The sequence below is a fragment of the Enhydra lutris genome, unplaced genomic scaffold (assembly GCF_002288905.1).
Source record: "Enhydra lutris kenyoni isolate GAN:26980312 unplaced genomic scaffold, ASM228890v2 scaffoldscaffold31, whole genome shotgun sequence".
Lineage (NCBI taxonomy): Eukaryota > Metazoa > Chordata > Mammalia > Carnivora > Mustelidae > Enhydra > Enhydra lutris.
In genome coordinates this window covers 14,379,679-14,391,993 of record NW_019154115.1, presented here as the reverse complement: position 1 = coordinate 14,391,993, position 12,315 = coordinate 14,379,679, and the positions used below count along the sequence as shown (strand labels likewise).

General features: G+C 44.3%; 1 protein-coding gene across 1 annotated transcript in view; it reads left to right on the top strand.

Annotated features, from left to right (window-relative positions):
- The first annotated feature begins 10,110 nt into the window (after positions 1-10,110).
- Positions 10,111-12,315, top strand: part of LOC111153212 (RAR related orphan receptor A) — a 708,716-nt gene continuing 706,511 nt past the window's right edge. The window contains exon 1 of the mRNA XM_022512092.1: positions 10,111-10,276. Within this exon, the coding sequence (XP_022367800.1) occupies positions 10,111-10,276 (166 nt within the window). The remainder of the gene's footprint in view (positions 10,277-12,315) is intronic.

The following is a 12,315-nucleotide window of genomic DNA, read 5'->3' as shown; positions in this document are numbered from 1 at the left end:
GGCCAACTACTTTTCTTCTGGCATGAGAGAGAGGGACAATTCAGAACTATTTCTAAAGGAAAGTTTGACCCATAATATCTACTATGATGTAGCTTTTTGGAACAGTGCTACTGTCTTTGTCACCCTTCTGATCTGTTAAGCAGAAAATATTTCCTGCTGACTTCTTACTCAGTTTCACACAGGCCTTCCATCTAAATATCTATCTTCACCAGGGCAGAAACAGGCATTCTGAATCATCAGTGCCCCAGGCTAGTTCAACAGCACTTTTTTTTTATTTTACTTTTTCTTTTTTCTTATTTTTAATTTTTAAATTTTAGCTCTATCCAAGTTTTTGGGGGAAGAACAGAAAAACACTCTCTATGTAAGTACCACCCAAATAATGAGACAGGCATAGCTTAGTTGTGGTAAGTTTCCTTACTTGGGGCTGGGAAACTTGTGGTTGTGGCTTTAGTTATAGGCCAAGTTAGGCACACAGGGGCATGGGTCTCTTCTCTCATAAGAGCCCTCCTTTAGGATTCATACTTGTTTATCTCTGTGCATTTATAAATCAGGTGCGCTTGAATTTAGGACAGTGGTCCTCAAATTGAGGGTGCATCAGAATCACAAGGAAGGCTTGTTATAACACAAATTGCTGGACTGCACCCCCAGAGATTCTCACTGCACATGAGACCAGAGATTGGTATTTCTAACAAGTTCTCCAGGTGATGCTACTGCTAATGATCTGGGGGCCATACTTTGACGACCACTGACTAGAATGAAAAGTATGTATGTGTGAGATGTCTTCCATCTGGGACATTGCCTTGCATAGGGAGGATTCTTGTGTTCTTCCTCAGTGGAAAAATGTCTGTATACAACAGTAAGAATATGTTCACCTGGAGAATATAGATGGTGTCAGGGACCTCATCTATCTTTGGAGAAAGCTCATCTTAACCATAACCATAACCATAACCCATACCCACTTCCCAAATGTGTATCTTTAGTCCTGAAACAACCCATGAAATACCTTCTTTTCAAAAAGCTTTCCTTGATTTCTCCAATACTGCCTCTTTCTTCTGAAGTTCTAGGACTTTATCTTAATGTGTCCTAAGGCATTCAACACTTAATATCTAAAGTATAGATACTGATGGACTTGTCTTAGCTCCTCATAGAGGATGTTCAATCCATCTGATTCATCTTAGAATCTCTTACAGCATTTTCCTAGCAGGTGCAAAATAAATATTTATAGAATCAAATCCAATCTATGAGTGAATATCCATGTGAGGGTATCTTGGAAGTTCAAAAGATTAAAACTCGAAATGAAAAGCTGATACCATCAATATGATAACTGTTAGCTACTTGTGGCTATTTAAGTTATTTGATCTTAAGTAAAATTAAAAATCCAGTTCCGAACTATAGTAATCAGGACAGGGTGGTATTGGCAAAGGAGTAGACAAATAGATCAACGGAACAAAATAGAGAGCCCAGAAATAAACCCACATAAATATAGTCAACTGATTGTTAACAAAGGAGCAAAGGCAATACAATAGGGAGAAGATAGTCTTTTCAATAAATGGTGCTGGAACAACTGGACATTTACATGGAAAAAAAATGAACCTAGACATAGACTGTACAATCTTTCACAAAAATTAACTCAAAATGGATCATATGCTTAAATGATAACATGAAACTATCAAACTCCTAAAAGAAAACAAGAGAAAATCTAGATGGCTTTCAACATGTAGATGACTTTTTAGATACATCACAGGCATGAACCATGATAGAAATAACTGATAAGCTGGACATGATTAAAATGAAACATTTCGGGGCACCTGGGTGGCTCAGTGGGTTAAGCCTCTGCCTTCAGCTCAGGTCATGATCTCAGGGTCCTGGGATCGAGCCCTGCATCGGGCTCTCTGCTCGGCAGGGAGCCTGTTTCCTCCTCTCTCTCTCTCTGCCTGCCTCTCTGCCTACTGTGATCTCTCTCTGTCAAATAAATAAATAAAATCTTTAAAAAAAAAAAGAAACATTTCTGCTCAACAAAAGATAGTATCAAGAAAATGAGAAGACAAGCCACAGAATGGAAGAAAATATTGACAAAAGACATATGTGATAAAGAACTGTTATCCAAAATATAAAAATAACACTTCAAATTCAACAATCAGAAAATAAAAAACCCAATTTAAAAATGGGCAAAAGACCTGAACAGACACCTCACCAAAGAAGATATAATATACAGATGGAAAATAAGCATATGTAAAAGTGCTCCGTATCATATGTCCTTAAGAAAATGCATGTTAAAACAACAAAGAGATACTACTATATGCCTGTTGGAATGGCCAAAATTCGAAACACCAACATTACCAAATGCTGGTGAGGATTTGGAGCAATGAGAACCCTCATTCACTGCTGGTGGGAATGCAAAATGGTGCAGCCTCTTTGGGAGGGCGTTTGTTAATTTCTTAAAGGAATTCAACCTACTCTTACTTTATAATCTAGCAATCAGTCTCCTTGGTATTTACCAAAAGGAATTGGAAGCTTATGTCCACATAAAAACCTGCACATGGGTGTTTTTATAGCAGCTTTATTCAAATTGCCAAAACTTGGAAACAACCAAGATGCCCTTCAGTTGGTAAATAGATAAACTGTGATATATCCAGACAATGGGATATTATCTTGTGCTAAAAAGAAATCAGCTATTAAGTTATGAAATGACTTGGAAGAAATTTACATGCATATTAAATACTAAGTGAAAGAAGGCCACCTGAAAAGACTATATTCTGTGTGATGTTCTGGAAAAAGCTAAACTATGGAGACAATTAAAAAAAAAAGTGGTTACAGGGTGCCTGGGTGGCTCAATCAGTTAAATGTCTGCCTTTGGCTCAGGTCATGATCCTGGAGTCCCAGGACTGAGCCCTGTGTTCCTCTCCCTCTGCCTGACCCTCGTGTTCTCTCTCTCAAATAAATAAATAAAATCTTTAAGAAAAAAAAAATCAGTGGTTGCTAGGGGTCAGGGAGAGAGAGGGATGAAAAAGAGGAACACAGTATTTTTAGGGCAGTGAAACTCCTCTGTTCAATACTATAATGGCAGGTATATATCATCATACATTTCTCAAAACCCAAAGAATGTACAATACCAAGAGTGAAGCTTAATGTAAACTACGGACTTTGGGTGTGTCAATGTAAGTTCTTGAGTTGTAAAAAATGTACCACTATGGAGGGGGACAGTGAATGTATAGGGGCAGGAAGTATATGGGAAATCTCTGTACTTCCTGCTCAATTTTGCTGAACCTAAAACTGCTCTGGAAAGATCAGGTCTATATAAAAGTGAAAAAATCCAGTTTTTAAAATCACATTAGCTATATATCAAGTGTTTAATAGCCACATGTGGCTAGTGGCAATCATTGGATGGACAACACAAATATGATTCTATCAGGAAGACTCCTCTAAGAATTTCCAAATCATTTTTGTCTATGTTATCTGACCTTCACCAATTCTCCTGTGAGTTAAGTAGTTGAAAATACAAAGGCTATCATGTCCATTCTAGAGATGGGAAGATGGAACTTTAAAGAAATAAATTGTTTCATGGCAATGTGGAAGAATCTAATCTATAAAATAATTAGGAGAGAAAGTATCTAGAATACACAGGTACTCAATAAATTATATTCCTTTATTTGTTGATGTATTCAGTTTCCTTTTTTTTTTTTTTTAACCATACCTCATCCATTCATTCAGGTGTCAAAAATCACATTCATCATGTGTTGGACACAGGGCTTGCCCAGGTGAACAAGTGAGACAAGGTCCCTGCCTTCAAGGAGCTTACAATCTAGCCTTCTTTACCCTTATGTTTTTCAAAGCCAGCCAAAAATATTTGAGAGCTCAGAATCAGTATGATTATGATGGTTCTACGAAGGATAACGAACCCAGCACATCACCTCCACTTCACCCAGGTGAAGCTTACGTGTTTCCGGTTGCAAACACTAGGCTGCAGGAAACCCCTCTAGATTCCTTGGCATTTTCATGTTGTCACATGCTTTCCTCTTACTGAAGTCTCCACACCCAGTTTGTTAGCTCAGAAGCTAACAAAGGGAATGGTAGCTGCCCAGGGCAGGGTCCCTTGTGTTCCAGTCCCTGAGCAAGACTTTTAGCAACTTAGATTCTCGTCTCTAGGGCTGTTGTAGCTCATCACTGAATGCCACTTAGTTTTGGTGTGCACTTTTTACCTTCTCTGTAAGACATAATCTCTCTCTGTTTTCCCTATAGAGTAATAGGAGCTCAATGAAGATTTTGTAAAATGCCAAGATAGACGTCATGTAACTCTTGACCCAGTGGTACCCCAGTTGAACACTAGTTATTACTCTAATTAAATCATCATATACCTACTATGTGTAATATATGTTCCTTATTAGCACTATCTGATAGATGTATAAAGCGTATATGAATTTTATATTTTCAGTAGTCAGATTTTTTAAAAAAATTTTATTTGTGGGGCACCTGGGTGGCTCAGTGGGTTAAAACCTCTGCCTTCAGCTCAGGTCATGATCTTGGGGTCCTGGGATCGAGCTCCGCATTGGGCTCTCTGCTCAGCGGGGAGACTGCTTCCCTTCCTCTCTCTCTGCCTGCCTCTCTGCCTACTTGTGATCTCTGTCTGTCAAATAAATAAATAAAATCTTTTAAAAAAATTTATTTGTCAGAGAGAGAGAGCAAGCAGAGGGAGCAGCTGGCAGAAGGAGAAGTAGGTTCTCCACTAAAAAAGGAGCTCGATGCGGGGCTTGATCCCAAGATCCTGGGACCATGACTTGAGCCAAAGGCAGACATTATCGACTGAACGACCGAGGTGTCCCTAGGAGCCAGATTGTTTTTTAAGTTAAAATGAGATGAAATTAATTTGAACAGAATATTTTATTTAACCTGATAGATGCAAACTACTGTAATTTCAACATGCAATCAATATAAAATTATTAGTGAGACCCTACATTTTTGTATACTGTCTCTGAAATCTAATATGGGTTTTAATATATATCATATATTTCAATTTGGATTAGCCACATTTCAAGTACTCAACAGCCACCCATAGCTAGTGGTTACCATACTGGACAAGGCAGTTTTTATACAGTATTTTGTTAAATCCTATAAGATGACTAAGAATAATAGCAAAATTTTGAGTGGCAGACATTCTGGAAGGACCATCTCATCTATCCTCCTATCAACCCTCATTTGGAGATGAGGAAATGGACCTAGAAAGGATTATGACTTACTGTCCACCCACCGCTCCTCAGTGGCAGGGCTGGGTCTGGAATTCCCGCTCTGAGGCTACCAGGTCAGGCCACTCATTAACTGGGTGGTCTGGAGCAAGGTAGTCCTCTGCATCTGAGTTCCCTCTTTCACAGAATGGGAAGAGAGTTGCAGGGGATCAGCAGCAGTGAATCTTCTTAATTATTTCCTAGCATCTGGTGAGCCTGGCTCTCCTGTTCCCACCTGTGAAGACCTCAGGTTTACAGGCTTCCTTCTGTTATCGGAACAGTGGGCTCTTCCCACCCCAGATTTCGCGTCTGGGGCTGGCCGCCTCCGAACCTCCAAACCTTGCAGCAGGACGGAGCCCCTCCCATACCAAAAGCAGTGCTGCTTTTTCATTTGAGTTTCGTCTATTTCCGGAAGAGTTCAGCCTCAGCTTCTTGATCCTTTTTTGAAAGAAAAGAAACTTGTTGTCTGGGACTCGGTTTTAATTTTCTGTCTTCTTTGTTCTTAGGCATGTTGTAGAAAGCTCCCCTCTCCTGAGGATATTCTACTACATATTTCCATAATTTTCCTGCTCTCCCTCTCCACGAAATGCAAAGAAAATAACTGTCAACTTTTTTGCATATATAAATTTTAACAGCCCATACATGTCAACTAATCTTTTATCCAGGAAGGAAATGCTTATTTCAAGTGATTGAAAGTTGAAATGCTTAGGTTTTCATTCTTGTTGTGTAATGGAGCACTGTGTGGACATGCTACATTATGATTAGTTTATCAATCCCCAAATCCACTAATTCTAATGAGTGCCTACTATGTGCAAGGGCAGAGTCCCTATTTTCAGGGAACATATCTTTTACCAGGAAAAGTAAGGCAAATGTTCAACCAAGAACAGCACAAAGCAGATAAAGTGTGCCAAGTGCCTTAAGAGGAGTGGTGCAAAGTACAGTTGACCCTTGCCCAACACAGATTTCAACAGCACGGGGCCACTTATCTGTGGATTTTTCTTTCTTTCTTTCTTCCTTTCTTTCTTTCTTTCTTTCTTTCTTTCTTTCTTTCTTTCTTTTTTTAAAATAAATGTAGTACAGTACTCTAAATGTATTTTTTCTTCCTCATGATTTTTTTAATAACATTTTCTTTTCTCTAGCATACTTTATTCCAAGAACACCACATATGAAACATAGAAATATTAAATGTGAATTGACCTTTTATGTCATCAGTAAGGCTTCCAGTGAACAGTAGGCTCTTAGTGACGTTTTGGGGAAGTCAAAAGTTACATGTGGATTTTTGACTGCACGGTGGGTCAGTGCCCCTAACCCTTGTGTTGTTCAAGGGTCAACAGTACGAAGCTCAAATATTTGGTTTGGGGTAAATCAGAGAAGGTTTCACAGAAGAGTTGCCTTTCAGAATGGACCTTGATAGGTAGGGTTTCAGCAGACAGAGGAGGCAAGAAGAGCATTTGGGGAGAAAAGGCACCTGTCCCTGTCTCGTCTCCCGCACTACAAGCAGGAGGAAGCATAGGAAGCAGCACGTGGCTTGGTCTGAGGATTACATAGGGATTGCAGGGATTATGTAAGGATGTAAGGCAGTTTGGCAAACTCTGCATGAGTGTCACAGTCCCAATCCTCCACCCATGGGAGACGGCATTAATTAATCACAGCCCACACCTTTCCAACCAACCTCTGGAGTTCCTTCATGAGATGAGATCAATTTGCCATCCCTGGTGCAAGAGTGCAGAGATAAGCGAGGTAGAGCCTTGAATACCGTGTTGACTAGTTAGTAGTTAATTGGATAGGCAATGGGGAGCCATTAAAGTCTTGTAAGCAGGGGAGTGACATGGTGGGAAATGAGAGCTGTAGTTCAGGGTAATTAACTTGGAAGTGTTATTTGGGATGGATTAGAATGGTTATAAGACTAAAGGCCAGTTATTTGGAAGGTTACTGTAATGGTGTAGGTGAACAATGTTTGGAACTGGAGAGGTGGCTGTGGAAAGGAAGGGCACAGGTCACAGAGGTAGAATTTAAAGCACTTGGCAAGTATGTGAAGATGTAGAGAGCTAGGGCCAGTGGTGAGAGAGAGGAGTCAAAGCTCACTTGGAGGTTCCCAGGAATTAGGTCGGAATAAGAGAAAAACTAGTATTATCAAGAGGGAAGCCTGGGATTGGTAAAGAGATAGGGAGAGTCCTGGAGAATTTGGGAAGGGAGAGAACAGTCTGCAAAAAATGGATTTAGGCTTATCTCTTCTACAAAGTATAGATTTTCTAAGCCATCACCTGTCAGAGAACTCAGTAGTGCAAAGTAAAATAACCATTTTTAAGCAAACATTATTGCCCTTTGTCAACGAGCAGAGACTAAGGAAGGCTTCCATCTTTCCAAATATTTGAAAAATTGGAAAGCCTTAATTAGTAAGCAGACAAGGGGCATGAGGGAAGGAAAATATATAAACCTAATCACTGTGCTTTCCAGGTTTCAAATGCTTCCCCAATCTGGGTAATTTATACTTTAGTAACAATGATTGACAGTCAAGGAATGTATCTAACTCACTTTTATTTTTCCCTTGGGGAAAGCACTTTCGGTCCCAATTGTTTTAAATCGCAGAAGCAGTAATTGTTTTAGAGAGTTAGGAGGAATGGCTTTTTGGAGCTGGAATTTGCCGCTGAAGGGAATATGGATTCTGTCTTAATTGACTAAGGTCACTAGGGCCATTTTCAGGAAGGTCTTTCCAGGGTGAACAAATACCAGCTTAGTCAAAGGAGAACAGGAAAGGAACCAGTTGAAGGCTCAGGGGAATAGACTTAACCAGAAAAATGTTAATGAGTTGCTACTGGTACCTAAAAAGGAGCCGGGGATATGTTTTGAGCCACTTGTATCCCAAATAGAATTATTGGTGAAATTTAATATGAAAATTGTTTAAAATATTTTAAAATAAATATGGAGCAGCGGATATATTTTAAGATATTCGCTTCTCCAGAGGCCCTTGCTTATTTATGAAACTGTGCACTTTGATATATTTGTTTACTTAGAAAAGTCAAGAGTGACAAGCTAAGTCAGTTACATCAAGAACATTATTAACAGGCTAACCAATTGTAAATGGTGTGAAGGCTGTTCTAGAAATCTGTGCTTTGATGTATGGGGGAACCCACACATCTGATTTGGGATGGAGGAGACAATCGGGACATTGTTTGTAGGCGCCAACAGACAGGCTAAAGCCAGGGATCCTTGCAGACTGGATTAAGGTATCAGAACCGTTCACATCTCATTTACATCACTCCGAAGAGTGGACAGGTTTTGCTGATTTAACACACAGACCACGGCAAAGAGAATTGTGTATTTGAAATCAGACCAATATCAGTAACAGTAACACAAATCATGTGTGAAGTTTGGCACATGGAGGTTCATCTTAAGGAATTATCTAACAAGCCCCCCTCCCCCATTTTTAAAAAGCCTTTTTCCAAACTAGGAAGGTAGAAAAAGGAAAATGTTCCCTACTTCTTTCTCCCATCCCAACCCCCTAAATACACATATTTATGCCACCTTCTGGTATATAATAATATTTTTTATTGTCAAACTTTGTGAGCTTTCTGAAAGGAAGGTGGGGGTGTATGTTAAAAATGTACTGATTTCATCAGTATTTGGGCAGTCAGGAAGAATTGGTGAATTGAGCATTGAGACAGAGAAGTCAGGCTAATACCACCTGAATGTTTTCTACTCATTTAGTTTGTATTGTCCCTTCATATTGGAGTTTGGGGTCAAGGTAATATTGATGCAATTCTCTACTTTCCTTTGATATCATTAAACACCTACTATGTGATGGGTGTGTTTCAATGGAAGGGAGGTGCAGAATGATGTCTACAATGATGTGACTTATTAAGAGCTGTTAATTATCTGAACTTTATCACCGAGGCATTATTAATGCCTCTCCAGTATATCTTTTATGGATGAGACTGCAGGTTTAATAGTAAGATTACCAGTGGGAATTGACAATTAGCAGCCACACAGAACTAGATGCAGTACGCCATATTACAACCAGCTTAGATAGTCATCAACCAAACAGGCCAAAGTTTTCTTCAGTAGAAACTGCCCTGCCAAGTGGTTTCTGGATCCTTCTCAGAGAAAGCAGGGAAGGGGCTGAAAGCCACCTCTTTCAGCCACACCAAAAATTGGCTGTACCGGGCGGTTCAAGACCTAAAGCCTCTTTTAGACACAGATGTATCAAACCAAGTCTGGAAACCCACTGGGCGTCCCATCCCGAAGTAAAAAGTGCCACGTCCCCCCATCCTCCTCCTTCTTGGGGTGTTGGGCCAGGTCGCATTCCTTTTTAGTTTCTCCTCAGTTCTGGGGTGGGCTGGCAGGGAGCTACCTGCGATTCCCCAACGTGGATGATCGCATTTGTCTCTTCTCAGTCTGGCTGCAGATGGGGACGAGTGCTGTTCCCGAGAGATTCTCAGAAGTAGGCACAGGATTATCTCGCTGATCCTCCTTTCTGTCTCTGGGCTGGGCAAAGGGGAGGATCGGGGCAAGAGAGCCTCTCCCCTCCAACCCCCCACCCCGCCCCCAAATTGGCAGCCAGTCGGTGGCTCTCGGTCTGGGGTCTGGAGGGTGGGGAATGTGGGTGTGGGGGCCGGCTGGAGAAGCTCTCGCTAGCGCTGCCGGTGGCCAGACCCGCCTCCCAACCCCTCTCGGGCGCACACTTACGTCCACCCAGACACACTCCGCGCGCTCCCTCGCGCTCTCGCTCGCCCGCCGCCGCCTGCTCTCTCCCTCCAGCTCTCCCCGGTCTCTTCCCCCCCCCCCCCCTTTTTTTTTTTTTTTTTTGGTACCATAGAGTTGCTCTGAAAACAGAAGATAGAGGGAGTCTCGGAGCTCGCCATCTCCAGCGATCTCTACATTGGGAAAAAACATGGAGTCAGCTCCGGCAGCCCCCGACCCCGCCGCCAGCGAGCCGGGCAGCAGCGGCGCGGACGCGGCCGCCGGCGCCAGGGAGACCCCGCTGAACCAGGAATCCGCCCGCAAGAGCGAGCCGCCCGCCCCGGTGCGCAGACAGAGCTATTCCAGCACCAGCAGAGGTAGGAGGCTGCGAGAGGGGCTGAGGAGGGGGCGGCGGGAGCCCGGGAGCAGAGCGGGGGCCGGCCGGGAGCGGGCGCCCAGAGCGTGGGGTCTGGGGCCGCGCGCGAGCCTGCAGCGGCGCCCGGAGCCCGGAGAGCCCCCTTCCCCTCCCCCCTCCGCCCCCCAGAAATGTTGCAAACTTTTGCAGCCCGTTCTCGGGTTGCGGGAGGAGAGGGGGGCGGGGGAGGAGGCAGGAGGGTTGACAGCCGGCGGGCTCACCCCCTGGCTTTGATTTTTCTGCGAAGAGAGGAGGAAAGCCGCGTAGTCCAAATTAAATACGCTCCCCCAAAATACGGAGAACCGGAGAGTGGGGGCCCGGGAAAGAAACTTTTAAAGCGGCAGTGTCCTTTTAAGAAGAAAAAAAAATCCGTTTATGGCCACCCTCCTCCCTCTTTACCTTTTCTCCTCTTGACAGTTTCGGCCCTGGCTGCCCCAGACGGGGTGTGTTTTCGGTCCCCCGCAGAGCTGAGGGGGTGCGGGAGGAGTGAGCGACCTGGGAAGCCCCGGGGGTGGAGAGGGGGCGCTCCTGGATCTGGGGGCGACGTGGGCACCTTCTCTGGAACGCGACGGTGGGCTTGGGATTTGGAGGAAGGGCTGGAGGAAGGGGGGTACGGGAGCGTGAGGTGCTCGCTAAGTTGTCTGGCGAGCGCGACGAGGGGAGATCCTCAAGTTTGCAGACCCGGGGTTCGCTGGCGGGGGGCGTGTGCGCGCCAGCGCGCGGAGGGCGGTGGTGCTGTGGGGCGCTCCACGCGCATTCGGAGTGAGCGGCTGCAAAAGCAAACAAGCAGAAACAGAAAGCTCGAAATGCACCCAAACTTATTTCTGCCCTGGGAATCCTTCCCTCTCTGAGGTTCAAGCGTTTCTGCAAGAACCTGGGAATGGTCAGCGAGAGTTGGATGCTGGTTGGATAGTGCGAGAGATGCCCCCCCCATCCCCCGAGCGATTTTTACACTTCATTTTGGAGCGTTTGTGCGGGGAGGGGGGGCCGGGAGACTCCATTGCCCCCTCCTTGCCTTTTCCTAAAGTCGAGTGTTGGGGAAAGCTCACTCTCTCTTTCTTAAAGGTGTCGGAACCTGATGTGGGGGTTTTTCTTGGAGGTGGGGGATTATTTATTTGATTGCGCCTGGAGTTTGCAAAGAACAGAAGGAAGCTACGGCTTTAATTACTGTTGTAAATAATGTATAAATCACGCCTGTCACTCCGGAGGAAGCGGGCTCGCGCGAGCAGCCCAGGGCGGGGGATCAGGAGGATCTCCAGCCCGGGCTTGGGCACCGGCCCAGCGCGCCCCCTCCTCTTGACACTGGGCTTCTGGCGGCGATTGGGGAGGGCTGGAGAGAGGCGAGTGGGGGCCCGGGAGCCGCTCCCTTCCTCTCGATGTTATAGTTGGAGGTAGGAATATGGCTGATCATGTGCTGGCTGTTTTACAGTATTCACCCCCCCCCCCTTAGCCACACCCCCTGTCCGGGCGCTTTCCCATTCACGGAATTCGAGTACAGTAAAAGCCATCAGGATGACACACACGAAAAACATTTAATTAAAGGCGATTTCCGAGGAGTGAACACGCGGAACCGCGGTTTCAGCGGGAGGGGGGTGCAGCAAGGGCTAGGAAGGGAGGGGGATCAGGGCCAGGGGCCGGGTCCTGCCGCCAGCTCCGTGAGTTTGTGTGTGGAGAGCTTTTGGCTGCAAAGAGTATATTTAGACCCTGAGACGGTGGATTTGGAATGCGAGCGGGTTATGTAACAGGGTTAATCAGAAACACTGGAGAAAATCCCCTTCATGTGTTTCTGAGTTTTTTTTTTTTAAGGGGGGGAATAGAATATAAGAAGCCACACTAATTTGTGGTTTGTGCTGTCACCCCCCTCTCTCGTAACCTACCCCTCCCCTTTGTTATTAGCATCTTCAGGTGTCATTCTTGCCAGAAGGTGTTCTTGCAAGAGATCAGGGTGGCAGGCTGCAGAACCAACTATCAAATCTGTAACTTGCTGTTCTTGCAAATTAT